Source organism: Pristiophorus japonicus, chromosome 11 (genome assembly GCF_044704955.1).
Source record: "Pristiophorus japonicus isolate sPriJap1 chromosome 11, sPriJap1.hap1, whole genome shotgun sequence".
NCBI lineage: Eukaryota > Metazoa > Chordata > Chondrichthyes > Pristiophoridae > Pristiophorus > Pristiophorus japonicus.
The window spans coordinates 93,420,316-93,445,956 of NC_091987.1; the positions used below are offsets into that span (position 1 = coordinate 93,420,316).

A 25,641-nucleotide genomic window follows, 5' to 3' on the forward strand; every position below is an offset into this window, starting at 1 on the left:
AGATGCAGGAAGAATGTTCCCAATGTTGGGGAAGTCCAGAACCAGGGGACACAGTCTAAGGATAAGGGGGAAGCCATTTAGGACCGAGATGAGGAGGAATTTCTTCACCCAGAGAGTGGTGAACCTGTGGAATTCTCTACCACAGAAAGTTGTTGAGGCCAATTCACTAAATATATTCAAAAGGGAGTTAGATGAAGTCCTTACTACTAGGGGGATCAAGGGGTATGGTGAGAAAGCAGGAATGGGGTACTGAAGTTGCATGTTCAGCCATGAACTCATTGAATGACGGTGCAAGCTAGAAGGGCCGAATGGCCTACTCCTGCACCTATTTTCTATGTTTCTATGTTTCTATGTTTCTACCTCCAATACCCAATCAAAGAATCTTCCCCCAGCAACATTTTGGGTGGAAAACAATAATTGCACATCTGTCTAAGAGCTGCTGGCGGCTCCTTCACCTTTCTGGTGCCCCACGGTCTCAGTGCTCTGCCAACACATCTGAGCTGGGAGCACTGGCTAAAACTATGGTAATAAGCTGTCCTCACGTTATGGGATGATGGCAGCTCTGTGGGGCACAAGCATAACCGGGGTTGCCAACTCTGGTTGGGCGTATTCCTAGAGGTTTCATGACGTGACCTCTCGCCTCCAACCGCCCTGACCAGTCAAACAGCCTTTTCCTCCATATCCAATATTTTTATAGCTAATAAATGAATGTGTTCAAAGAAAATGAAAACAAACCACTTTTTTAATGTCCCTATTGTCTTTTTCCTGGATGACTTGCTGCAGTGAATTATTTAATTCTTGGAGATTCCAGGGAGAGTTGGCAACTCTAGCCATAACTTGTCATGAGGAGCAGCAACAAGTCTTTTTTTAAATTCATTCCTGGGATGTGGGGGCCACTGGCAAGGCCAGCATTTATTGCCCATACCTAATGCCCTTGAGAAGATAGTGGCGAGCCGCCTTCTTGAACCGATGCAGTCCTTGTAGTGAAAGTACTCCCACAGTGTTGTTAGGGAGGGAATTCCAGGATTTTGATCTAGCGACGATGAAGGAACGGCGATATGTTTTCCAGTCGGGTTGGTATGTAACCTGGAGGGCAACTTGCAGGTAGTGGTGTTCCCATGTGTCTGCTGCCCTTGTCTTTCTCGGTGGTAGAGGGTCTCGGATTTGGGAGGTGCTGCCGAAGAAGCCTTGGCGAGCTGCTGCAGTGCATCTTGTAGATGGTGCACACTGCAGCCACGGTGCACCGGTGGTGGAGGGAGTGAATGTTGAAGGAGGTGGAGGGGGTGCCAATCAAGTGGGCTGCTTTGTCTTGCTTTGTCCTGAGCTTCTTGAGTGTTGCTGGAGCTGCACTCATCTCGGCAAGTGGAGTGTATTCCATCACATGCCTGACTTGTGGAAAGGCTTTGGCGAGTCATTATCCCCCTTGGGATTATTTCATTATTATTATAACAGTATTACAGAAACAGTCTCTTAAAATGTTTTACTCTGGCATTGCTACTATTTACGGCATCATCAAATTTCTCCCACCAAGAACAACACGGGAATCCAAGGCTCAGGATAGAAATGACAAGAATTTCCAAATAAATAGTTTAAGTTCATTAAAAGCTAAACACACATGCAAGATTGTTGTAGAATCCGTGGTTCTAATTAGGTTTATACATATTCGCTCTCATGTTTAATGCAGTCAGAGGCCCTCAGTGCATTCTCTTAAGATCAAATCTTACTGTTTGTTATTTCTGGAACCTGAAGTAAAGTGCTACCATCTAAAGATACAAAGTGCAGTTTACAGAAGCTGCAAATTGTGACGTTTATGCTAAACCCCAAACAGTTACAACAGCTAAAACATATCACAAATCGTGGCAAGTCCCATATGGCAGCCACCCTCAGAACATTCCAAAGATATATGATGACTACACTGAATGGAGGGCTTCCACACACTTCGGACTCTAAGAAAGAAAGAATTTTCATTTATACGACACCTTATGATTTCCTCAGGATTTCTGATAATGCTAGTTAATCTACTTTTTCTTAGCAGGAATGTTGTCCAGAATGCTGGGAGAACTCCCTGCTCTTCTTTGAGTAGTACTGTGGGATCTTTTACACTCACCTGAATGGGCAGACAGGGATTTCATCTCATCTGAAATGGCTAACTTCTAACTTCTGACTATGCAAGAGCCCCTCAGTAATGCACTGACATGTCAGCCTAGGTTATGTGCTGATGTCTTAGAGTAGAACTTGAATGGAACTAATAGTACAGTACTATGTCCTCAACATTTTCATGCAACTATTATCGTTTGTAGCACTTCATTTTAGAATGACCCACTGAAAAGATTTTATCTGAAATCCTTTAAGAGTTTTTGTGGGGATTGTTTTATATTCATTAGGGCGAGGAATGTCTGTCCGAGGGAATGGAATACTGTTTTGGCTAAGGAAGCTACATGATTCAAATAAGGCCCCTGACCAGCCTAGACTTGGCAACAGGAAAATGTCCTTATTTTTTCACAGCCCCTGATTGAATATAGCCTCTAGTATCTATCATCCTTGACTCTGAACTGGGGAATTGCACTATCAACAATGGGCCGTTCTAAAGCTTTTCAACGTCCTACATTTGCCTGCAAACTTTTAGAATCATAGAAATTACTGCAAAGAATAAGACCACCTGGCTCATCGTGCCTGTGGTGATGTAAGCTCTTCACTTAGCCTTATCTAAAAAAAAGACTTGCATTTCTATAGCGCCTGTCATGTCCTCAGGGATTCCCAAAGTACTTTACAGCCAGTAAAGCACCTTTGAAAGTGTAGCCACTTTTGTATTGTAGGACTCTACACTGCTGTAATTTACTCAATTTCATTTAGCTCAATTCAAAGACTCTTCTTGTTGAAGAAGAAGCTCAATTTCCTTACACTCTCTTCACCATACTCCTTATGCGAGTAATCACCTTAGTTGTTGGTCTCTGTACCACCTCAGGACAATAACACCTTTCTTTTGAAAGGGTGGCCATAAAGTCAAGAACAAAAACAAATGTTATTCAGCATATCAAAGCTCATTTCCCTCATGTACTGACTTTTCCATCACGGTATCTCATTGCATTTTGACTAACCTCAAAGCTTGTTAGATTTTCCAAACATCTTATAGCTCAGGCAATCTGACAATAGGGGCACTGCATTCAGCCTCAGTGTCCCCAAGGCCTTGAAGAGGAACATTCATCCAGATATCCAGCTCCTGATCATTGTTTATCTGCTAAAATGCACACGTGTGGCATTGGGTGAAGACAGATCAGGTCAGATCAAAGTGCCCCTCCCTAAACCTTCCCTGAACTCCTCCACCTCTCTGGCTTCTTCTCCTTTAAGACTCTCCTGAAAATCCATCTCTTTGACCAAGCTTTCTGTCACCTTCTTTGGCTCACCATCCATTTTTTGATTACACCTTTGTGAAGTGCTTTGGGGTGTTTTTCTATGTTGTAAGTTCAAGTTGCTATTTTTAACATTTACGTGTCTAATGCTGATGCATGAAGAATAGCCATGTGACCAAAGCATTGGAGGTGCCACCACCACATGTGGAGCCACAGTCCAGTATGAAACATTTTCTTTGGGAATGGAGGAGCAAGTGGAAAAAAAATGAGAGGGGGAGAAAAATCCAAATTTAAACATGAAGTCTAACTTTTGATGATGAAAGCACTCGAGTCTCAAAACAGGAATAAGCTTTAAAGGAAGAACTGAATCGTAATGAATGATGTGCTTTTTTTGTTTGCCTTAAAGCAGGAGCAGGAGACCAGTTATACTATCATGAGGTCAAAGGGCACCAATGTCACCATCAATGGGCTGAAAGCTGAAACCACCTACCTGTTCCAGATTAGGGCCCGCACCGCGGCTGGATACGGTGGCAGCAGCCGCAAGTTTGAATTTGAGACCAGTCCTGACTGTAAGTGAAAATGAGTTTTACTGAACTTATAAAAGCACTCCATTATTTAAGAAGGGAAGGAGCGAGAAGCCAGGTAACTGCAGACCCATATGGTTAACATCAGTTTTGGGGAAGTTACTGGACCAGCAGAGAGAATGACTGAGTACTTGGAAACATATGAGTTTAGGGAATGCTTACATTGCTGTGCACAGTGTTCCGCTAATGGTTTATGCTGTCACACTTTATGATATCGTTTGAACCCCTTAATACCTTGTCATTTGTCCCAGCTAGCTGCTCTCCATGGTAACAATGAATTTGCGTTGTTTCTGATTTGCCTAAATGCCATCCCAAGAACAAGGTTTTTTTCTTTTGCTTTCAGCCTTCTCCATCGCCGGTGAGAATAGCCAGGTTGTCATGATTGCCATATCAGCAGCCGTAGCCATCGTCCTCCTCACAGTGGTGATGTACATCATAATCGGCAGGTCAGTCACACGCTATGGTCTCTCTTAAAACTACCATTTCTCATGTAATTTTACTGTGTATCTGTGAGAGGTAATTTCTTACTGCTTAAATAGTTTCCTTTGAAATTGAAGGATCATGGTTCTTTGTACAATACCAACAGATTAATTAACCACAAAAATTGATATACTTTATTTATTGGAATAGTTACATTAGTATTGCATTACAATACCAAACTCAGTTTATTAGTATTTATACTATATTAATAAATTGCATTGGTGATTACTTCATCTTCACTGTGAATTATGGCGAGTGATTATCAGATTGACTGATCTTCCAATTCCTGTACCCCGATTTTTGATTTTAACTCGGAGCAGGTGTCATGTGGGCGGGAGCTGAGGTCGACAACAAACTGTCTGGACCTCGGGACCGTGAGATCCAGGAGAATACCGAGAGGGACGAATGTTGGCCAGGACATTAGCAGAACTATCTACTCTTCTTCAGATAGTACCATGGGATCTTATACCTCCATCTAAACAGAGCCTTGGTTTAACATCTCATACAAAGCATAGAACCTCTGGCAGTGCATCGCTCGCTCAGTACTGCACTGAAATGTCAACCTAGATTGTGTGCTCAAGTCCCTGGAGTGGAGCTTGAACCCACAACCTTCTGACCAATAAGCATTACCCAACTTAACCAAGTTAGCATAGTAAGCTAACTTCCATCTGCCTCAAACAAAGTCACCCATATCATCGGTTTTGTGGCTTAGAACTTGAGTTTTCTCGGTCCTGGCCTGGCACAAGCAGCACCGTGCCCAGTGAAAGGAGGTATACCAGCTACAGCGGGGGCACAAATGGAACCCACTTGGGAGTCAAAGTCGGAGTTCTGGGTTCTGGCCTGGATTCTCCAAACAAATATTTTTCTACTGTGCCTTTTCTCAGATTCCTTACAAAGGGAGCCAAGGGGCAAACTTGTGTGATACTTCCAGCTATTGTTCCCCGCATTTGAGCACCCCAGCCCCTCCCCCATGGAGGGAGTGGGCAGCCTCTGTCACATGTTGTGGGGGGAGGAGAGGACATAAATGAGCTTCCAGTGGTGTGGGCACCACTTGCAATATTTGAATAAAGAGCAAAGATCGCCGGTGGGAACATCCAAGCATTTACGCTGGGATATTGGTCCCATTGATTTTTAGCCCAATATGTGTTAACCCAGATGTGTTAAATAAGTGAGCACAGCCAGAGGGATAAGAAACATCCGTGAAACATTAAATAAAAGAAGAGTAGTATAAGTAATGCAGTGCAAAGGTCTAGTATTACTTCCTGACTTTATCTTAGCTCACTAATAAAATCAAAACATGTTGCCTTAGACCTACAATCAATCACAGTTAGATCTTGTTGCAGATATATAGATTCATGGGGTAATAATCACCAGAAGTAATGAGATAAACCAAGAGGAGAGTTTCAAGAACAATTGTGAAAACACTTGGAATTACGTTGACAATTTGGAGTGCACCGAGCTTTTTGCACTTCTGTAAAAGGAACACCTTGTTAATAAAATAGTTGACATTTATGAAAGTAAAATAATCTTTCAGTGCAGTTAAATATTGCAATGCTTGATTATTAAGAGTGTTTGATTTTGTTTTTTTTTGTGCAGATTCTGTGGGTATAACAAATCAAAGCACATTTCTGATGACAAAAGAATATATTACCCAAATGGTCACAGTAAGTATTGAACTGCAAACACTTTGCAATTAACGACAAGAAATGCTGAAAATACTCAGCAGGTCAGGCAGCATCTCATTTATCTCATTGCTGCTTCTGGGACCTTGCTGTGCACAGATTGGTTGCTGCATTTGCTTACATTGCAACAGTGACAACACTTCAAAAGCATTTAATTGGCTGTAAAATGTTTTACGATATCCTGAGGATGCAAAAGGAGCTATATAAATAAAAGCTCTTTTTTTTCTTTGAAAGGAATGTCATGCAAACATGCTAAGCATCCATGCACTAATACGATGAGTGTACAATAATTCCAATCATGTACAATAATTATGTTCAGAATATTTGTTTCAGGGCTCATTGAGAACAGCATTTCATTTTATTTTCGGGCAGTGATATGAGGGAGCTGGTGTGCTCCGAGAGCGCACCCACACTACTCCAGTGTCAGTTCGAATTTTTGGGGGACTTTTCACACGGCAGTTTCTCAATTATCTTGAAGCATTATTTTCTTCTGTTGTTTGCAAAAGACTTCTTTTGGATAGACCTCCACTACAGAACTGTTGCAGGCAGTAATTAACTATGCTCAGCTTTGGAATTCAATTGCATCTCCCGATGGATTTGGAAGAGGAAGAGGAGTTTAGGCAGAGGGAACAAAGGCAGGTTTGCTTGTAACATGGTCAGCTTGGGTCCACTTGGTCTCGCCCCAGGAACCAAGGGGTTTAACCTAATCCACCTGGCAGATACAAGGTAGGGTGAGGTCTGATGCCAGTTTTACACACCTACCCTGTTGTGTATCTGTAAAGCATGCACTTCCATGTTCCGCCACCAGGGAGTGCATCCCCTGCAGTCTCAAGGGATCCCAGCATCCCTTGGGAACACTGTATATAAACCGGCCCCCAAGGCCTGTTCCTCACTCTGGAGTGTCTTATTAAAGACTGATGTCACTGTTACTTTAACCTCCCTGTGTGCAGTCTCATCTGTGTTAGGAACACAATAACTGGCGACGAGTATACAAATCCAACGCAAAGATGCATCAAACTGTGGGCATCCTGGAGAAGTTCTCGGAGGGTGAGGACTGGGAAGCCTATGTCGAACGGCTAGACCAGTACTTTGTAGTCAACGAGCTGACGGAGAAGGAAGCGCTGCAAAAAGGAGAGTGGTCCTCCTCATGGTCTGCGAGGCACCGACCTACAGCCTCATGAAGAATCTTCTGGCTCTGGTGAAACCCACAGATAAGTCGTATGAGGAGCTGTGTACACTGGTTCGGGAGCATCTTAACCTGAGGGAGTGCGTACTGATGGCGAGGTATCGGTTCTACACGTGCCAGCGATCTGAAGGTCAGGAAGTAGCGAGCTATGTCGCTGAACTAAGGCGACTTGCAGGACAATGTGAGTTTGATGGCTACCTGGAGCAAATGCTCAGAGACTTTTTTGTACTGGGCATTGGCCACGAGACTATCCTACGAAAACTTTTGACTGTAGAGACACCGACCCTCAGTAAGGCCATTGCGATAGCACAGGCGTTTATGTCCACTAGTGATAACACCAAACAAATCTCTCAGCACACAAGTGCTGGCAATGTTCATAAATTAACTGGAACTGTGTATGCGAGCAGAAATGTATAGGGCAGAAACCACGAGTCTGCAACTGCCAGCAGGCCTCAGGTGACCCAGATGACTCAGAGTCCGCAACAAAGGATGAATGCAAAGCAATTCACAAATTGTTGGCGTTGTGGAGGCTTCTATTCAGCCTATTCATGCCGCTTCAAAGGGTATGTTTGCAAGAGCTGTGGAACAATGGGGCACCTCCAACGAGCTTGCAGACGAGCTGCAAGCTCTGCAAAACCTGCTAACCACCACATGGCAGAGGAAGATCGGTCCATGGTGGATCAAAGCACTTTCGAGCCTCAGAGAGAGGAGGCAGATGCTGAAGTACACGGGGTGCACACATTTTCGACGAAATGTCCACCTATAATGCTAAATGTAAAATTGAATGGTTTACCCGTAGCCATGGAACTGGACACTGGTGCTAGCCAATCCATCATGGGTAAAAAGATGTTTGAGAGACTGTGGTGCAACAAGGCACTCAGACCAGCCCTGAGCCCTATCCACACGAAACTGAGAATGTACACCAAAGAGCTTATCACTGTCCTGGGCAGCGTCATGGTCAAGGTCACCTACGAGGGCACGGTGCATGAACTGCCACTCTGGATTGTCCCGTGCGATGGCCCCACACTGCTTGGAAGGAGCTGGCTGGACAAAATCCGCTGGAACTGGGATGACATCCGAGCGCTATCACATGTCGATGAGGCCTCATGTACCCAGGTTTTTAACAAATTTCCTTCCCTTTTTGAGCCAAGCATTGGAAACTTTTCCAGGGCGAAGGTGCGGATCCACTTGGTCCCAGAGGCATGACCCATTCACCACAAGGCGCGAGCGGTACCTCACATGATGAGGGAGAGAGTGGAAATTGAGCTGGACAGGCTGCAACACGAGGGCATCATCTCCCCAGTGGAATTCAGTGAGTGGGCCAGCCCGATTGTTCCAGTACTCAAAAGTGATGGCACGGTCACGATTTGCGGCGATTATAAAGTAACTATTAATCGTTTCTCGCTACAGGACCAATACCTGCTACCTAAGGCAGACGACCTATTTGCGACACTGGCAGGAGGCAAGACATTCACCAAGCTCGACCTGACTTCGGCCTACATGACGCAGTAGCTGGAGGAGTCTTCGAAGGGCCTCACCTGCATCATCATGCACAAGGGACTGTTCATCTACAACAGATGCCCGTTTGGGATTCAGTCGGCTGCACCGATCTTCCAGGGAAACATGGAGAGCCTACTCAAGTCGGTACCACACACGGTGGTTTTTCAGGACGACATATTGGTCATAGGTAGGGACACCATTGAGCACCTACAAAACCTGGAGGAGATCCTTCAGCGACTGGATCGCATAGGGCTGTGGCTAAAGAGGTCAAAATGCGTCTTCATGGCAACAGAAGCGGAGTTTATGGGGAGAAAGATCGCGGTGGATGGTACTCGGCCCACAGACGCGAAGACAGAGGCTATCAGGAACGCGGCCAGACCACAGAACGTCATGGAGCTGCGGTCGTTCCTGGGACTCCTCAACTATTTTGGTAACTTCCTACTGGGGTTAAGCATCCTCTTAGAGCTCCTACATTTCTTATTGCGTAAAGTTGAGAACTGGGTATGGGGAAAAAAAACAGGTAATTGCTTTTGAGAAAGCCAGAAGCATTTTATTCTCCAACAAGCTGCTTGTATTTTATAACCCATGTAAAAGACTTGTGCTAGCATGTGATGCGTCGTCGTATGGAGTCGGGTGTGTATTACAACAAGCTAACGTTGCGGTGAAGTTGCAACCTGTCGCCTATGCCTCCAGGAGCTTGTCTAAGACCGAGAGGGCCTACAGCATGATTGAGAACGAGGCATTAGCGTGTGTGTTCAGGGTAAAGAAAATGCATCAGTGTATAACTATACCATCCGCCACAGGCCAGACACCGAGAACTGTGCGGATGCTCTCAGTCGGCTACCATTGCCCACCACGGGGGTGGAAATGGCGCAGCCTGCAAACTTTTTGATGGTGGCGCAGCCCGCAGACTTGTTGATGGTCATGGAAGCATTTGAAAATGATAAATCACCTGTCACGGCCCGCCAAATTAGGACTTGGACCAGCCAAGATCCACTGCGGTCCCGAGTAAAAAAAACTGTGTACTGCATGGGAGCTGGGCCAGCATCCCTGTTGAAATGCAAGAGCTAATCAAGCTGTTCCAGTGGCAAAAGGATGAGCTGTCCATTCAGGCAGACTGCCTGTTGTGAGGTAACCGCGTCGTGCTACCCAAAAAGGGCAGGGAGACGTTCATCTCGGATCTCCACAGTACACACCCGGGTATAGTAATGATGAAAGCGATAGCCAGATCCCACGTGTGGTGGCCCGGTGTCGACTCTGAGTTAGAGTCCTGTGTACGTCAATGCAGAGTGTGTGCTCAGCTGAACAACGCGCCAAGAGAGGCACCACTAAGTTTGTGGTCCTGGCCTTCCAGACCATGGTCGAGGATCCATGTCAACTATGCGGGCCCGTTTCTCGGTAAAATGTTCCTGGTAGTGGTGGATGCTTTTTCAAAATGGATTGAATGTGAAATAATGTCGGGAAGCACCGCCACCGCCAGCATTGAAAGACTGAGGGCCATGTTTGCCACCCACGACCTGCCTGACATACTGGTCAGTGACAACGGGCCATGTTTCACCAGTGCCGAATTTAAAGAATTCATGACCCACAATGGGATCAAACATGTCACCTTGGCCCTGTTTGAACCAGCCTCCAATGGGCAGGCAAAGCGGGCAGTACAAACAATCAAACAAAGCCTCAAACGAGTCACAGAAGGCTCACTCCAAACCCGCCTGTCCCGAGTACTGCTCAGCTACCGCACGAGACCCCGCTCGCTCACAGGGGTGCCCCCGGCTGAGCTACTCATGAAAAGGACACTTAAAACCAGACTCTCACTGGTTCACCTCAACCTGCATGATCAGGTAGAGAGCAGGCAGCAGCAACAAAATGTAAACGATGGTCGTGTCACGGGAAATTGATCTGAATGACCCTGTGTATGTGCTAAACTATGGACATGGTCCCAAGTGGATCGCGGGCACGGTGGTAGCTAAAGAAGGGAGTAGGGTGTTTATAGTCAAACTAGACAATGGACAAATTTGCAGAAAGCACCTGGACCAAACGAGGATGTGGTTCACAGACTGCCCTGAACCCACAGCAGACAGCACCTTTTTCGAGCCCACAACACACACCCAAAGGATCAACGACACCACCCTGGACCAGGAAATCGAACCCATCACGCCCAACAGTCCAGCAAGGCCAGGCTCACCCAGCAGCCCTGCAGGGCCAACAACACGGTAGCCCAGCGAGGGCACAGCCAACACACCAGAACAGACATTTGTACCGAGGCGGTCCACCAGGGAAAGAAAGGCTCCCAACCGTCTCACCTTGTAAATAGTTTTCACTTTGACTTTGGGAGGGAGTGATGTTGTGTGTCTGTAAAGCATGCACTCCCATGTTCCGCCACCAGGGAGCGCATCCCCTGAAGTCACTGTATATAAGCCGGCCCCTAAGGCCTGTTCCTCACTCTGGAGTGTCTTAATAAAGACTGAGGTCACTGTTACTTTAACCTCCCTGTGTGCAGCCTCATCTGTGTTAAGAACACAATAAACCCCACCCAATTTTCCTTTCCAAGTCAATAGAGCGAAACACTTGGGGTAGCACCGGGGTTGTAAAATGAGCGTCCGGCCCGAGCCTGCTTCTTTAGGTTGATTAGGTTGAAATCAGGGCTCAAGTCTTCAGACTTGGATATACCCTCCCTGTGGATGTCTGAAGAGATTTGCCTTTGCTGTATAGGCCTTGTGAGGGAGGCAGTCACAAGAGTTATGCAGTCTTCAATCCCAACCTCGAGACAATATCTACCACAAAGAAAGCACTGTCCATTGCTGAGCGGGTAATCACTGCTTTGAATATTTATACAACTGCATCATTCCAGGCCACCATTAGCGACACATGTTGCATTAGTCAGTCTTCGGTCCACTAATGCATAGAAACGGAAGACTTGTTTATCTGGGAAACACGCTTATCATTTTCTCCATGGAAAGGAGACCACAGTAAAAGAATGAGCAGTCTTTGCAGAAATACAAGGCCTCATTAATAGTGCAAAGATAGTCATCAAGGTCTGGGGTGTGCATCAATGGACAAAGCTTTCATTCCATCAGTATAAGTTGGACCCAAGAACAGAATAATGCAAAGCAAACACATCATAATTATGCATGAGGATAGCTATTAAGCCTATCTTAGTTTATCCATCCAGAACAGGTACACCATTATGGCATCTGATTGATCCTTAAATTATTCCAGGTCAGGCAGCAGCACCTCCACCCCCCTCACCCCCAAGCAAACCCCGCCCCCACTACCTTACCTGGGAGTCCATGCCATATATTGTGTGATAAACTTCCTGATAATCAATCCTTGCCTTTGCCTTGAACTACTTTGAACGTGTACCCCATGTCCAACCACTGCAATTTAGTGATTTTCCAAATGAGCCTTTCCCATACCATTTACTATTTTATAGACCTCTATAAAATTATCTCTCACACACCTGCTGTCAAAGCTAAAATGCCCAGGTTTCTCTAGTCTTTCCTCATTGTGCTGACCTCGAACATTATGGATCAACCTAATGTCTGGGCAGCAGTCACAATGTCTTCATGCTGCAGTTGTCCACCACACCGGCATTATTTGAAGGAGCAGGCAGACTGGTTGGTTAGTTGCAATAGAACCAAGACCATCCCGTGGAGTGCTAACTGTCGACCCTGTTGACAAATTCCCTAAGCAGAAATACACTGAAGCTCATGCCTCCATCAAATTCTGGCAGAACATACAACTGGCATACTGAAGCAGAGATTCTGATCAGGGGGGTTACTGCTCTATAGCCCGAACAAGGTGTCAAAAATGATCCAGGTCTGCAGTTCTTTGATAAATATGCTATTCAGAGAGGGGAACCCTTCAGAACAAAAAACAGGAGAATCAGTCTGAATCCTTGATTGAGAAGGAGGAAGAAGAAATGGGCGAGGGTGGTGTGCCACTAGGGAGGTTTTTACATCAATTGAACTTTTATTTAAATCTCTAAATTGAGTCCAACATGAACCATCTTATGATTATAGATGGAGGATGAGTGAGTCATCCCAGCCTGCTCTTATATATCTTGGATGGATTGGTTAGAGAGCGATATTGACCGAGATCCAGATGCCGCTTGGCAGCCAAACTTTCACTTGGTGGAGAATGGAGAAGTAGAAAAGGAGGAGAAAAAAAACTGGGAACTACAAATCACATTTTTTAATTCAGTAACACCACTGAACCTGAAATTTTGTGGCAGCTGGATTAGTTGTCAACATCTCTTGTATCTGTTCTCTCCACAGTGATTATCTGTGGAAGCCATAGTGTTGGGAATATTGTTAAGTCGTGTTAATGTCATGGGTGTGTGTGATATTTCTCAACTTTTGTGTTAACAGTTAAACTTCCAGGTCTACGAACATATGTGGACCCACACACATATGAGGACCCCAGCCAAGCTGTCCATGAGTTTGCCAAGGAACTAGATTCTTCCTCCATATCTATTGATAAAGTTGTTGGTGCAGGTACTAAATTCTACATATGATTATTACATGACTGCAGATTACTGATACAAGGTAATTGAAGGTTACTCCAATGCTGTCCAGACACGACATTGATCTGCACACAAAATAGAGGACCTGCAGGGACATTGAGAGTTCAGCTCATTTACATCATTCTCGGGCACTCGGGGCTTATTGCTCCGAATGCATTTTTAGCACCAAGACTGGCATTTTGGGTGCCAACAACCAGTGGATATCTGCTTGCCTATTCTGTGCCAGGCATGAGGTGAGAGAACATAAATCACTCGGCACAGGGGACAGATTTGATTTTTAACGATGACCTCTTGTTCAGTGGCCACTGCTGAGGCATTCCAGCTGCATTATGGAGCAGCCCCTAATTTGAATCGAAGTTGAGGACCTCATAAAATGTGGGCACTGCTTGTGTGCAGGATCCTTCCTCCATTTACACTGGCTAGCCACACTGGACCTTAGGTGCCACCTTTGCAGGAGTGCCATCAAGCGCCGAAGATTGAATTATTGGTCACGTTAAATTTTAAAACTGGATCAAAATATTTATTTCCAAACACAACCATAATCTGAGGATCCGTGACTAATTTTTGACTTGAGTAATTACGCGTGATGCAAAATGGATGGGATGTAGAACTTATTTTGAAACTACAGACAGAATCATTGTTTTTTGTACTACAGGAGAATTTGGAGAAGTGTGCAGTGGGCGTCTGAAGCTGCCCTCCAAAAAGGAGATCTCGGTAGCCATCAAAACTCTTAAAGTTGGTTATACTGAAAAACAAAGGCGGGATTTCCTGAGTGAAGCGAGCATCATGGGACAGTTTGACCATCCAAATATCATTCATCTGGAAGGAGTTGTCACAAAAAGTAATATAACCAGCATTTTTATTGATATTCTCCATATATGTTCAAGTGAGCAAATTAACTTCCCTTTGGTTTCTAAATAAAAGTTGGAATATGGAATGGAGGATGACAGAACCTTTAATATAAACCTGCCACTTGATATGCGATATACAAACCACGGTATACTATTGGTACTGTCCACATACCTAACTGATCTGTTTTTACAACTGCCAATGTGATTAGGTTTAAAACAAAGGGATGTCTTCTCAGACCTCGGAAACTGATCTCTTGTTCTTCTTCTACAAACGTACCTGGGATTTGTTTTGCAAGTGTTACCTCCCCTTCTGCACATTTCTACATTCTCCAGTGTAGGGTTTTTATTTGCAAGTTCATCTTTCCTTAGCTGTTCCATATTCACCATGTTTGCCAGCACAAGTCTAGTGTCAACAGGTGCAGACCATGTCAAACATCCAATTCAATTCAACTCAATTACTATTCAAAACCAAAAGCAAAATACTGTGAATGGTGGAATCTGGTATAAAAACAGAAAATGCTGGAAATCTCAGCGGGTCAGGCAGCATCTGTGGAGAGAAAGCAGAGTTAACATTTCGGGTCAATGACCCTTCATCAGAACTGAAGAGTGTTCGGCAAGAATAGATTCTTAACAAGCACTGAAAGGGGAAGGGGAAGAAAGAACAAAAGGGAAGGTCTGCGATATGGTAGAAGACAGAAGAGATTAGAGAGACAAAAGGGATGATGGCCCAAATTCAAATGGTAATAAGAACATAAGAACATAAGAAATAGGAACAGGAGTAGGCCATACGGCCTCCTCGAGCCTGCTCCGCCATTCAATAAGATCATGGCTGATCCGATCATGGACTCAGCTCCAATTCCCCGCCCGCTCCCCATAATCCCTTATCCTCTTATCATTTAAGAAACTGTCTATTTCTGTCTTAAATTTATTCAATGTCCCAGCTTCTACAGCTCTCTGAGGCAGCGAATTCCACAGATTTACAATCCTCTGAGAGGAGAAATTTCTCCTCATCTCTGTTTTATACTAAGATCATGTCCTCTAGTTCTAGTCTCCCCCATCAGTGGAAACATCCTCTCTGCAACCACCTTCTCAAACCCCCTCATAATCTTATACATTTCGATAAGATCACCTCTCATTCTTCTGAATTCCAATGAGTAGAAGCCCAACCTACTCAACCTTTCCTCATAAGTCAACCCCCTCATCTCTGGAATAAACCTAGTGAACCTTCTCTGAACTGCCTCCAATGCAAGTATATCCTTTCGTAAATATAGAAACCAGAACTGCACTCAGTATTCCAGGTGTGGCCTCACCAATACCTTGTATAGCTGTAGCAAGACTTCCCTGCTTTTATACTCCATCCCCTTTGCAATAAAGGCCAACATTCCATTTACCTTCCTGATCACTTGCTGTACCTGCATACTAACCTTTTGTGTTTCATGCACAAGTAGCCCCCAGGTCCCACTGTACTGCAGCACTTTGCAATCTTTCTCCAATTAAATAATAACTTGCACTTTGATTTCTTTCTGCCAAAGTGCATGACCTCACACTTTCCAACATTATACTCCATCTGCCAAATTTTTGCCCACTCACTTAGCCTGTCTATGTCCTTTTGCAGATTTTTTGTGTCCTCCTCACAACATTGCTTTTCCTCCCATCTTTGTATCGTCAGCGTTGAGCTTCGTTGGAACAGTGTAATGACAGGAGTTAGGAAAACATGTCAAGATAGGGTGTGAATGGTGGGATAATGACCAGCTGCCAATAGAGACAAGGAAAAAAAAAGAAAGAAAGAAACAGGCTCTGAGGGGAGGGGGAAGGGATGGGGGGGGGGGCGGGTGCAGTAAGGGAGACAAACATTGGCAGCGGCTACGCTCTGAAATTGTTGAACTCGATGTTGAATCCAGAAGGCTGTAAAGTGCCTAAACGAAAGAATGAGGTGTTGCTCCTCGAGCTTGCTTTGACCTTCGTTGGAACAGTGTAGGAGAGAGAGGTCAGAGTGGGAATGGAGTGGAAAATTAAAGTGACAGGCGACCGGAAGCTCAGGGTCACACTTGCGGTCTGAACAGAGGTGCTCCGCAAAGCGGTCACCCAATCTATGCTTGGTCTCCTCAGTTTAGAGGAGAGCACACCGTGAGCAGCGAATATAGTACACTAAATTAAAAGAAGTACAAGTAAATTGCTGTTTCACTTGGAAGGAGTATTTGGGACCCTGGATAGTGGGAAGGGGGGAGGTAAAAGGGCAGGTGTTGCATCTCCTGCGCTTGCACGGAAAGGTGCCGTGGGAAGGGGAGGGGTGCTGGGGGTGACTGCGGAATGGACCAGGGTGTCACGAAGGGAGCAGTCCCTTCAGAATGCTGAGTGGAGGGGAGGGGAAGATGTGATTGGTGGTGGGATGACGCTGGAGGTGGCGGGAATGGCGAAGGATGATTCGTTGAATGGTGAAGACAAGAGAACCCTGTCATGGTTCTGAGAGGGAGGGGAAGGGGTGAGAGCAGAGGTGTGAAGGCCATGTTAACCACGGCGGAGGGGAATCCTCAGTTGAGGAAAAATGAAGACATGTCAGATGCACGAAAGGTGGCATCGTCAGAGCAGATGCGACGGAGAAACTGGGAGAATGGAATGGAGTCCTTATAGAATGTGGGGTGGGAGGAAGTGTAGTCCAGGTAGCTGTGGGAGTCAGTGGGCTTATAGTGGATACTGGTCGAAAGCCTATCCCCAGAGATGGAGATGGAGAAGTCGAGGAAGGGAAGGGAAGACTCGGAGATGGACCACATGAAGGTGAGGGAAGTGTGGAAATTGGATGCAAAGTGAATGAAATTTTCAAGTTCAGGGCGAGAGCAGAAAACAGCAACAATACAGTCATCAATGTACCGGAAAGAGGTGTGAGAGAGGGGACCCGAGTAGGACTGGAACAAAGAATGTCCCACACATCCCACAAAAAGGCAGGCATAGCTAGGACCCATGCGGGTTCCCATAGCAACACCTTTAATTTGGAGGAAGTGAGTGGAGTTAAAGGAGAAGTTGTTCAATGTGAGAACAAGTTCAGCCAGGCGAAGGAGAGCGGTGGTGGATGGGAACTGGTTGGGTCTCTGCTCGAGGAAGAAGCGGAGTGCCCTTAGGCCACCATGGTGGGAAATGGAAGTGTAGAGGGATTAAACATCCATGGTGAAAAGGAGACGGTTGGGGCCGGGAAACTGGAAATTTAAAGTGACCAAGGGCGTCGGAGGAGTTGTGGATGTAGGTGGGAAGAGAGTGGACAAGGGGAGAAAAAAATAGAGTCGAGATAGGAAGAAATAAGTTCTGTGGGGAAAGAACAGGCTGAAACGATGGGTCTACTGGGGCAGTACAAAAGCAAAATACTGTGGATGCTGCAATCTGGAATAAAAACAGAAAATGCTGGAAATCTCAGCCCCCCCGCCCCCCCAGAGTCTGTTTCATTCTTTCTTTTTTTCTCCTTGTCTTTAATGGCAGCTGGTCAGTATTCCACTATTCATACCTTATCTTGACTAATGTTTTTCTGACTCCTGGCATTACCATTTGAATTCGGCCCATCATCCCTTTTGTCTCTCTAATCTCTCCTGTCTTCCACCCTATCACAGACCTTCCCTTTTGTTCTTTCACCCCCTCCCCCTTTCAGGGCGTGTTAAGAATGTGTTACTTATGCCTGTATAAAGTAAATTGGCATATATGGAGAAAAATACCAAGTGGGAACATGGGGAACATTACACTTGTGGATTTCAAACTACATATTTGAAGATTGAGATGGTATTTTGCAGCTCATTAATACCAAGATGACAAAAAAGAAACTCGGGTAGGATTTTCCTGTTCCAGCTCCTGGGGCTATTGAATCACCTGAGCGCAGCAAATACAGGAAAATTGGTTGGGGAGGAGCACACACCTTTGAAGGGAGTCTTCCTCATTTTTCCATCCAATTCCATTAAAGGTTGGAAAATAAGGACAAGCTCTATTAGGCGCATGTGCTGATCCTGTCTGATTTTCCTATAGTCACTGCACCCAAGCAATTCAACAATGCCAGGAAACTCTGCCCTCAGAATTCAGACGTGGAAAAATTTGAAACAGTGTGCTTCATTTTGCATGGTAGTCCTCCCCACTCCCGCTGCCCTCCCCCAGCTCCCCCCCCCCCCACCCACTACCAAATTCAAATAAAATCATATCTGACGTATAGGAGTATTGATCTGTGTTCATCCTTCAGTGTGGTGTGAGGGAGCCACAGCACTGAGGGTTGAGCACAGACCAATACTCCCAGATAGTCAGGGGATGTGAGCCCAGAGCTCCAATCTTTGGCACTTCAAAGATAACAGACCTGAAAAAGACAAAACACACTTGATTAGTTTGCGTTATTGTTAGAACCACAGTAACAGCCATTCTACCATCAACACAGAGCTTAAACAGGATAATGCTTTTCAATTCCAATTTTTAGCATGTTACCTTATGCTTGCAATTGTGACTTTTCCTTTTTTCTTTAGGTAAACCTGTCATGATTGTTACAGAATACATGGAAAACGGTTCCTTGGACAGTTTTCTCAGGGTAAGCATACCGATGATTGACCAGGTGCAGCAATTCAAATAGACATCCTGTTTGTTGGCTTTAGACGGGACACTTCACCCATTCTCTTTCAGAAACATGATGCCCAGTTCACAGTCATCCAGCTTGTCGGCATGCTTCGGGGGATAGCTTCAGGCATGAAGTACCTGTCCGACATGGGCTATGTACATCGGGACCTGGCTGCTCGCAATATCCTTGTCAACAGCAACTTGGTGTGCAAAGTGTCGGACTTTGGACTCTCCAGGGTCCTTGAAGATGACCCTGAAGCTGCGTACACAACGCGGGTAAGAAACCGTCCTTCTGCTGAGATCATGCCATCAATCGCGTCTCTTGTTATGTACAATATTTTATAACTGCGATGAATAATCAAGACATACAGTGGGTAGAAGCTGACGGTTCACTCCAGTGATGTGGCCCTTTATGGTTGTATTTTTGACCTGTGCAGATGTGCTGTAAGGTGGTTAGATTACAGGCCAGTCATAAAAGCACAACTGATACGTGAGATCAAGTATAAAAAAGCTTGTCTTCCTTCTGCAATGCCTCTCACCTCTAGCCCCAACATATATATCTCTCTCTCTATATATATATATAATATATATATATGTATATATATATATTTATTTATATATACATATATATTTATATTTATATATATATTGTAACCTCTCCTGTCACTTGCACTTTATTGATACCATTATGGCCAGTTCTTCCTGCGCTTTCTTCTGTTGTTTCTCCGAAGCTGCAAATACATTCCAGTCCCATCCTGCTCCCTGCATCACATGGTTCAAATCAAGACTCATTGCAGAACCTACTACTCAGAGAAAAAAAATGAAAAATAGACTTGTATTTATATAGCGGCTTTAATGGCCTTGGGTCGTCCCAAAGCAATTTACAGCCAATGAAGTATTTTTGAAGAGTAAGCATTGTTGTAATGTCGGGAACATGGTAGCCAATTTGCACACAGCAGGCTCCCACAAACAGCAATGAAATCAATGACCAGGTCATCTGTTTTAGATGTTGGTTGAGGGATAAATGTCGGCCAGGACACCAGAAAGGACTCCCTTGCTCTTCTTTGAATAGTGCCATGGGATCTTTTACATCCTTGGTTGGTTTAACGTCTCATCTGAAAGACGGCACCTCCGACAGTGCAGCATTCTCTCACTACTGCACTGAAGTGCCAGCCGAGATTATATGCTTGGCAACTCAACACTGTTGAACTCCTGAACTCCTCAGTCTTTCCTTTCTTTTACAACTTCCAGGCTTTTAAAACCCAAACCTGGCATTACCCAGCTCTGTTTCTTGATTTGCCTTGCACCATTTGCAGGCTCGGTGGTGCACTGCACTATTGAGCTGGCACTTCACTTACATTTATCAATCAAAAGACGTGTGCTGTATTAGTAATGGAGGAACTACTATTAATTTGGTAAGATCTTGGCTAGGTATATAAATGGTGTACCTCTCTATTCCAATCAATGATCATCTCCGGCATATATGGCACATGTTTGCTGCACGATAACAGGCTATCCTATATATCCTATATAATCCTATATTATACAGTACATATCAGAATTCATATTATGGGATTGAACTCTGCTGTACTAGGCCCATTTGATTCCCTTATACGAATATACATTATTGTTAGACGAGTTCTTTATTATTTGAAATTCAACTGTTCAAGAGGTAATCGTTTTTACAGCATATATTCACTAAAAGCACAAAGGTGATCTTTTATAACTTTCCTGTTTCCTGTATATCCCGGTGTGCATGGGTCAGCATGGATTACAACTTTCAAAGCAATTAATTCCTTTGTGAACATTTTCAATCCGCACAGATATAAACCCATTAATTATTTCCTCCACTTTCACCAGAAACTAACAATAAAATTGTCTCTTGATGCTTCACCTCAAGCCCACACACAGTTAACATGATGCACCACCAATTAGCCTCTTGTGTTAGCCATGGGAAGGCTCAGGAGCACGAACGTCAACCTGAGAAAATCACCTGGACTGCATTAACTCCACTTGCTTATACAGCTGTTCGGCAATTATCTGGGTGAAAAAAGTAAAATAGCTCTTTCATCAGATCTCAAGCTAATGAACATTGCTTTGCTTTGCTATCTCTGGTGTGCTAACCCCATGGCACGTATACACCTGCTTATACACTATTATCTAAATCATTCATCTTAACATTATTAGTGCTGGTTCTGCAGTACTCAGAAAGCACACTAAAAGTTTGGAATTCTCCACCACCTTTTGTGAAATTACAGTTTTATGGCTGGAATATTTAATCATAAAATCCTAGAAATTCCAGTTTACAGTATTATTAGCCCACTACAACAACAGCAACAACTTGTATTCATATAACTCCTTTAACGTAGTGAAATGTCCCAAGGCACTTCACGGAGTATTATGAGAGAAAGATTTGACACCGAGCTGCATAAGTAGAAATTAGTGCAGGTGACCAAAAGCTTGGTCAAAAAAGTAAATCTTAAAGGAGGAAAGAGAGGTAGAGAAATGGAGAGGTTTAGGCAGGGAGTTCCAAAGCCTCCGGTCTAGGCAAAGAAGGCACAGCCACCAATGGTTGAGTGATTACAATCAGGGATGCTCAGGAGGGCACAATTAGAGGAGCGCAGACGTCTCGGGGGGCTGGAGGAGATTACAGAGATAGGGAGGGGCGAGGCCATGGAGGGATTTGAAAATAAGGATGAGAATTTTGAAATCGAGGCGTTGCTTGACTGGAAGCCAATGTAGGTCAGCGAGCACAGGGATGATGGGTGAGCAGGACTTGGTGCGTGTTAGGACACTAACACTCAGTGTGTTCATGTGACATTCCTTTTGTTCGCTATTTGAGTGGAAGCATTAACCCATTTAAAATAGACTGGTCAAAATAACAAAAGAATGTCATGTAAACACGTTAAGCCACTAAATTACCAGCAGTAATTAACATCCTCGTCTCATTGCTCCATCCACAGTCCCCATATGGTAGAATGAGAAGGACTGCAGATGGAGCTTTTTTTTCAAATCCCAAATTTGAAACAGTTCACAATCATTATTATTACAAAAAATACTGCAGACTGGATGCATCCAACTTGACCCCACTTGAGGAAAATTCCTCTGAGAATTTGATGTAGCAAAATCTTAAAGACCTAGCGCACAGATGTAACCTTCCCCCAGAGGAGTTTTTGTCTTGCAGGAAAGTTTTGCAAGATAATGCAGTCTCTTTAAGATCATTATGCAGGCTTTTGGATAAGATGCCGCATAGAATTTGTCACACATTTATACAAGGTGTCGAGCACTATCATCCTGAGAATTTAGCACAGCCATTTTGTTGCCTGTATCTATAAGATTCAGCACATAATACAGTTCAGGATGCAAGATTTGTCAATTGGCTTTGTGTAAAACACCAGTATCATCTCACTCAGTTTTACAACTTGTCGCCGTCTCTTGGCGCTTGACTATGTTGTGCTTGGTCAGATCCCAATGTTGGATCAATGGCTTAAAGCATAATTCCCGATTAGTGCAAAGAATCTAAATGAAAACAGGCATAACCAACCATTCATCTACCTAGAGAAGAAATGTCCTGAGGTTGCCACCTGCTAGTTTGCAATATTAAATAAGCCAGTATAATAAAAATTATTATATTAATTCTATAGCAAGCCATTATGTTGCTGTGTAACTGCAGCATGCATGTCTGATTTAAAAGAGGCCTTCTGATATTTTCTTTTGCTATCACTCCCCCATATGAAGTTTATGGAGTATAACCCTGTCAGAATTACACATAGAAACAAAGAGAACTGTCAGGAGACCAATAGATATTGCTGTCATTTGGATGTTCTCATAATATATAGAAGCCCCCAAAACAATGCAGATTGTTTAGCATCAATGGAAACTATTGTAGAAGATGCATACGTAGGCGAGATTCAGAGTCCACTGTTATCTTATTTGCTGCGGCTGATTTTCTAATAAAATAACCTCACACTGCTGTAAAATGCAAACTGAAAGACCAAAGCTTCTGGATAAGCTAGAGTAATGCACCCTGTTCCACCCTGTAATTTAAACACTAGCTGATCAGACACTTAACCAATCACAACTCCATTTGGACATAGACCACAGCAAGGAATCAATAGTATCACAAACACAACACCTCCAAGGGTTCTTAGCGGCTACCAAGATCACATTTTCGAGCCGTCTGTCTTCATTATCGTTGCCTCTAGCTGTACCTTTGTGCAAAGCCAGTCAGGAGTTGAACCCCTCTATGTGATATTGGTAACAAATTCTTTGGGGGAGAAATTCACTATTGCCCCGTTTGGGGCGATAATGTTTATAAGTTTGAAAAGCTAGCGCTTGATGCTAACGATTTCAAACTTTTAAAAAATTTGTAATTTGCTTTCTAAGCAGTAAGTGGAGCACTAAATCAAAAGCTCCACTTCCTTCTTGGAGCGCATTCAGCAGCACGCGGGTCGGTGACTTCAGCAGCGCTGCACACTGGCCGTGCAGCGCTGCCGTATTCAAAGGCTCCTTCCCTCCCTTAAAGGGAAGGGTTATCGCTACAGGCTCTGCAAAATAAAAAGTAGCCGCCACAATCAACCCAGCACTCAAGCAAAAAACTGCAATAAAAAAGGTCCTTTTTTCTTTTACTTGCCTTGGCCACCTCACCTTTAAGCTTCGCTCCGGAAGTGGCCGGCCGCCCGATGCACGCCTCCTGCAGCTGCCGGTTTCGCCCAGTGCTGCTCCAGGGGGCAGAAGTCAACTTCGGGTCTGGGGCACTACCGGGGCAATGCGCACGCGATGACGTCACAATCTCTGGGCGAAGGAGATCGGGGCATAACTCCATAGCACCACCGCAACACTCCTGTCGAATATAGCGGGAGTTGATGTCAGCACCGCTCCCGGTCGCAAACCCATTTGCGCCCCGTTCATATCCCTTGGGGATGCTAACAGGAGGCACAAAGGCACCCAATTTTGCCCCCTTTAATTCCAATAGGATCTCTTATTCTTGCTATTTAATAAAGATGCTAACCTATTTATTAAACAGTGGTCAATGGAATTTCATTACTAGTATTTGACAGCAAATTTCAACCTATTAATGTACAAAACAAAGTTATAGTGAAACAAAAAAAAAATCTAAATAGAATTAGGATGACATCTGGAATATAGTTTGTGCTGATGAAGGTGATAGTAATAATTAGCGCTTTGATTTATTTCTGTAGTGTTGACGCCTTATTATTTCTTTCTCTTGAGCTAATGTCATTCTAAAGTCATTTTTCTCTCCCAAATCAGCTTAACCCTGACCACATACAAATTTACTTGCCTGGGTGTAATTATGGTCTGGCTACTAATGAGTTTACTCATCTGTCAACATTCCTTCTTGATGGATTTTTGATGGATTTTTGCACTTTAAGATTGAGCTGATCACATTATCGACTTCATCAGATCAATCTTTGGACTTTTGAGCTTTTGATTAGCTGTGAAAAAATCTTTCAGAGCAGGTTTTAAGCACTTGAAACCTAGTTTTTTTGTTGCAAGGTGTTCCCAATTCCCAAATGGAAAGTGGGAGCCAGATGAAAGAAGACAACAGGCATGTAAATAAGGATGGAACATTTCTGTGTTCTCCAATCCAACTAAAAAAAGTCCAGAGCAAAGAGTGGTGGAATGTTGGAGAATGCAATGCTCAATGTTCATTCTGTTTAATGTTGCTGTCAGCATTTCTGCCCCTTAACAAAAGGATTAAGGCTGGGAAAAAGTGAAAAAGAAAGGACAAGTTAACTTATTAAAAGCGTAATTAAAAGTTATTAATGATGAGTTTGTTAGTTATTCTATAGCTGTAGAGTTCATATCAAAATGTAAGCTTTTTACTCCCATGTCAGACCTGAAGTTATGTCAGAGTCACAGGGAAGTAACTTTCCTAATATCACCAGAGAATTGAATAGTACAATAGAGTTTTCTGTTTGAGAGCATGGTGTAGTGGCCAGTTGCAGTTGAGCTGGTGGAGGAAAGGTCGATTTGGTGGCACAAAGGGCATAGGATGCACAAGACCAATAATAGTTACATGGGCATTGCGGAGGAACGGTGCATGAGGAGGGGCAGGCTCACCTGGCACGCACTCTGAAGTGGCCATAGATATCTGGATGTTAAACTCTCCACACTATCTAGGGTAGCCTCCAATAATGAGTGTAAGGATGTCAGTGATTGGTGAATAAGACGCTACTTTTATATGAGCTGCCAGTTAAAAGCAGCCCATGCAAACCTGTAGGTGCACCCAGCAGGTTGGATCTCCCAGTCTGTATGAACTAGCCATTGTCAACTTATCCCTACTATTACTCCTTCCTCACTAGTGTTCCTGACCTCACCCTGCGGTTCATTATCAATATCACTATCTTGATATCCTATAGTTTGTGTTTCTGATTTGCTCACAGCTTGAAGTATGGATGGGGATGGTTGGTGTTATGGAGGCTGGTTGTCCATCAGTTGTGTTTGTTTTGTTACATTATAACCATGCTTGATCATTTAGGTATTGTTCATTTATGTGTATTTTTGTGCTTGTTCATAATCAGTGTGTGCATTTTGATGTAACATATTGTACAAATCTTAGAATATATAGTTAACATAGTACATACCACGAGCTCTACCCTCTTATTCAAACCCCACAGTCCCAATCACTTCTAAACTCTAAAGTGTTTTAATGTCTGGGGATTCACGCTGTTATACTTAACATTTTTGCTTTGAAACATAAGAGTAATGGAGATTGAGGCACTGTGATTTGGTCCATGGAAATTGCTTTGTGCAGTACATTCTCTCTGCCATCCATAATGTAACTAGCATAACTCTGCTATTTCCATTCCCAACACTTAACTTACCACATCCATGCTAGCATATCACTGTAGCAGTGCAGAATTTTTTCCAATATATCTTTCACAACA

At 44.0% G+C, this 25,641-nt stretch overlaps 1 protein-coding gene across 2 annotated transcripts in view; it reads left to right on the forward strand.

Annotated features, from left to right (window-relative positions):
• Positions 1–25,641, forward strand: part of epha3 (eph receptor A3) — a 274,879-nt gene that overhangs the window by 217,125 nt on the left and 32,113 nt on the right. The window contains exons 7-13 of one of the 2 annotated variants that reach the window (XM_070893735.1): positions 3,757–3,919; positions 4,278–4,380; positions 6,011–6,078; positions 13,153–13,278; positions 13,963–14,148; positions 18,643–18,704; positions 18,797–19,006. In XM_070893735.1, coding sequence (XP_070749836.1) covers positions 3,757–3,919; positions 4,278–4,380; positions 6,011–6,078; positions 13,153–13,278; positions 13,963–14,148; positions 18,643–18,704; positions 18,797–19,006 — 918 coding nt within the window. The remainder of the gene's footprint in view (positions 1–3,756; positions 3,920–4,277; positions 4,381–6,010; positions 6,079–13,152; positions 13,279–13,962; positions 14,149–18,642; positions 18,705–18,796; positions 19,007–25,641) is intronic. The other variant, XM_070893737.1, reaches the window with a different exon arrangement.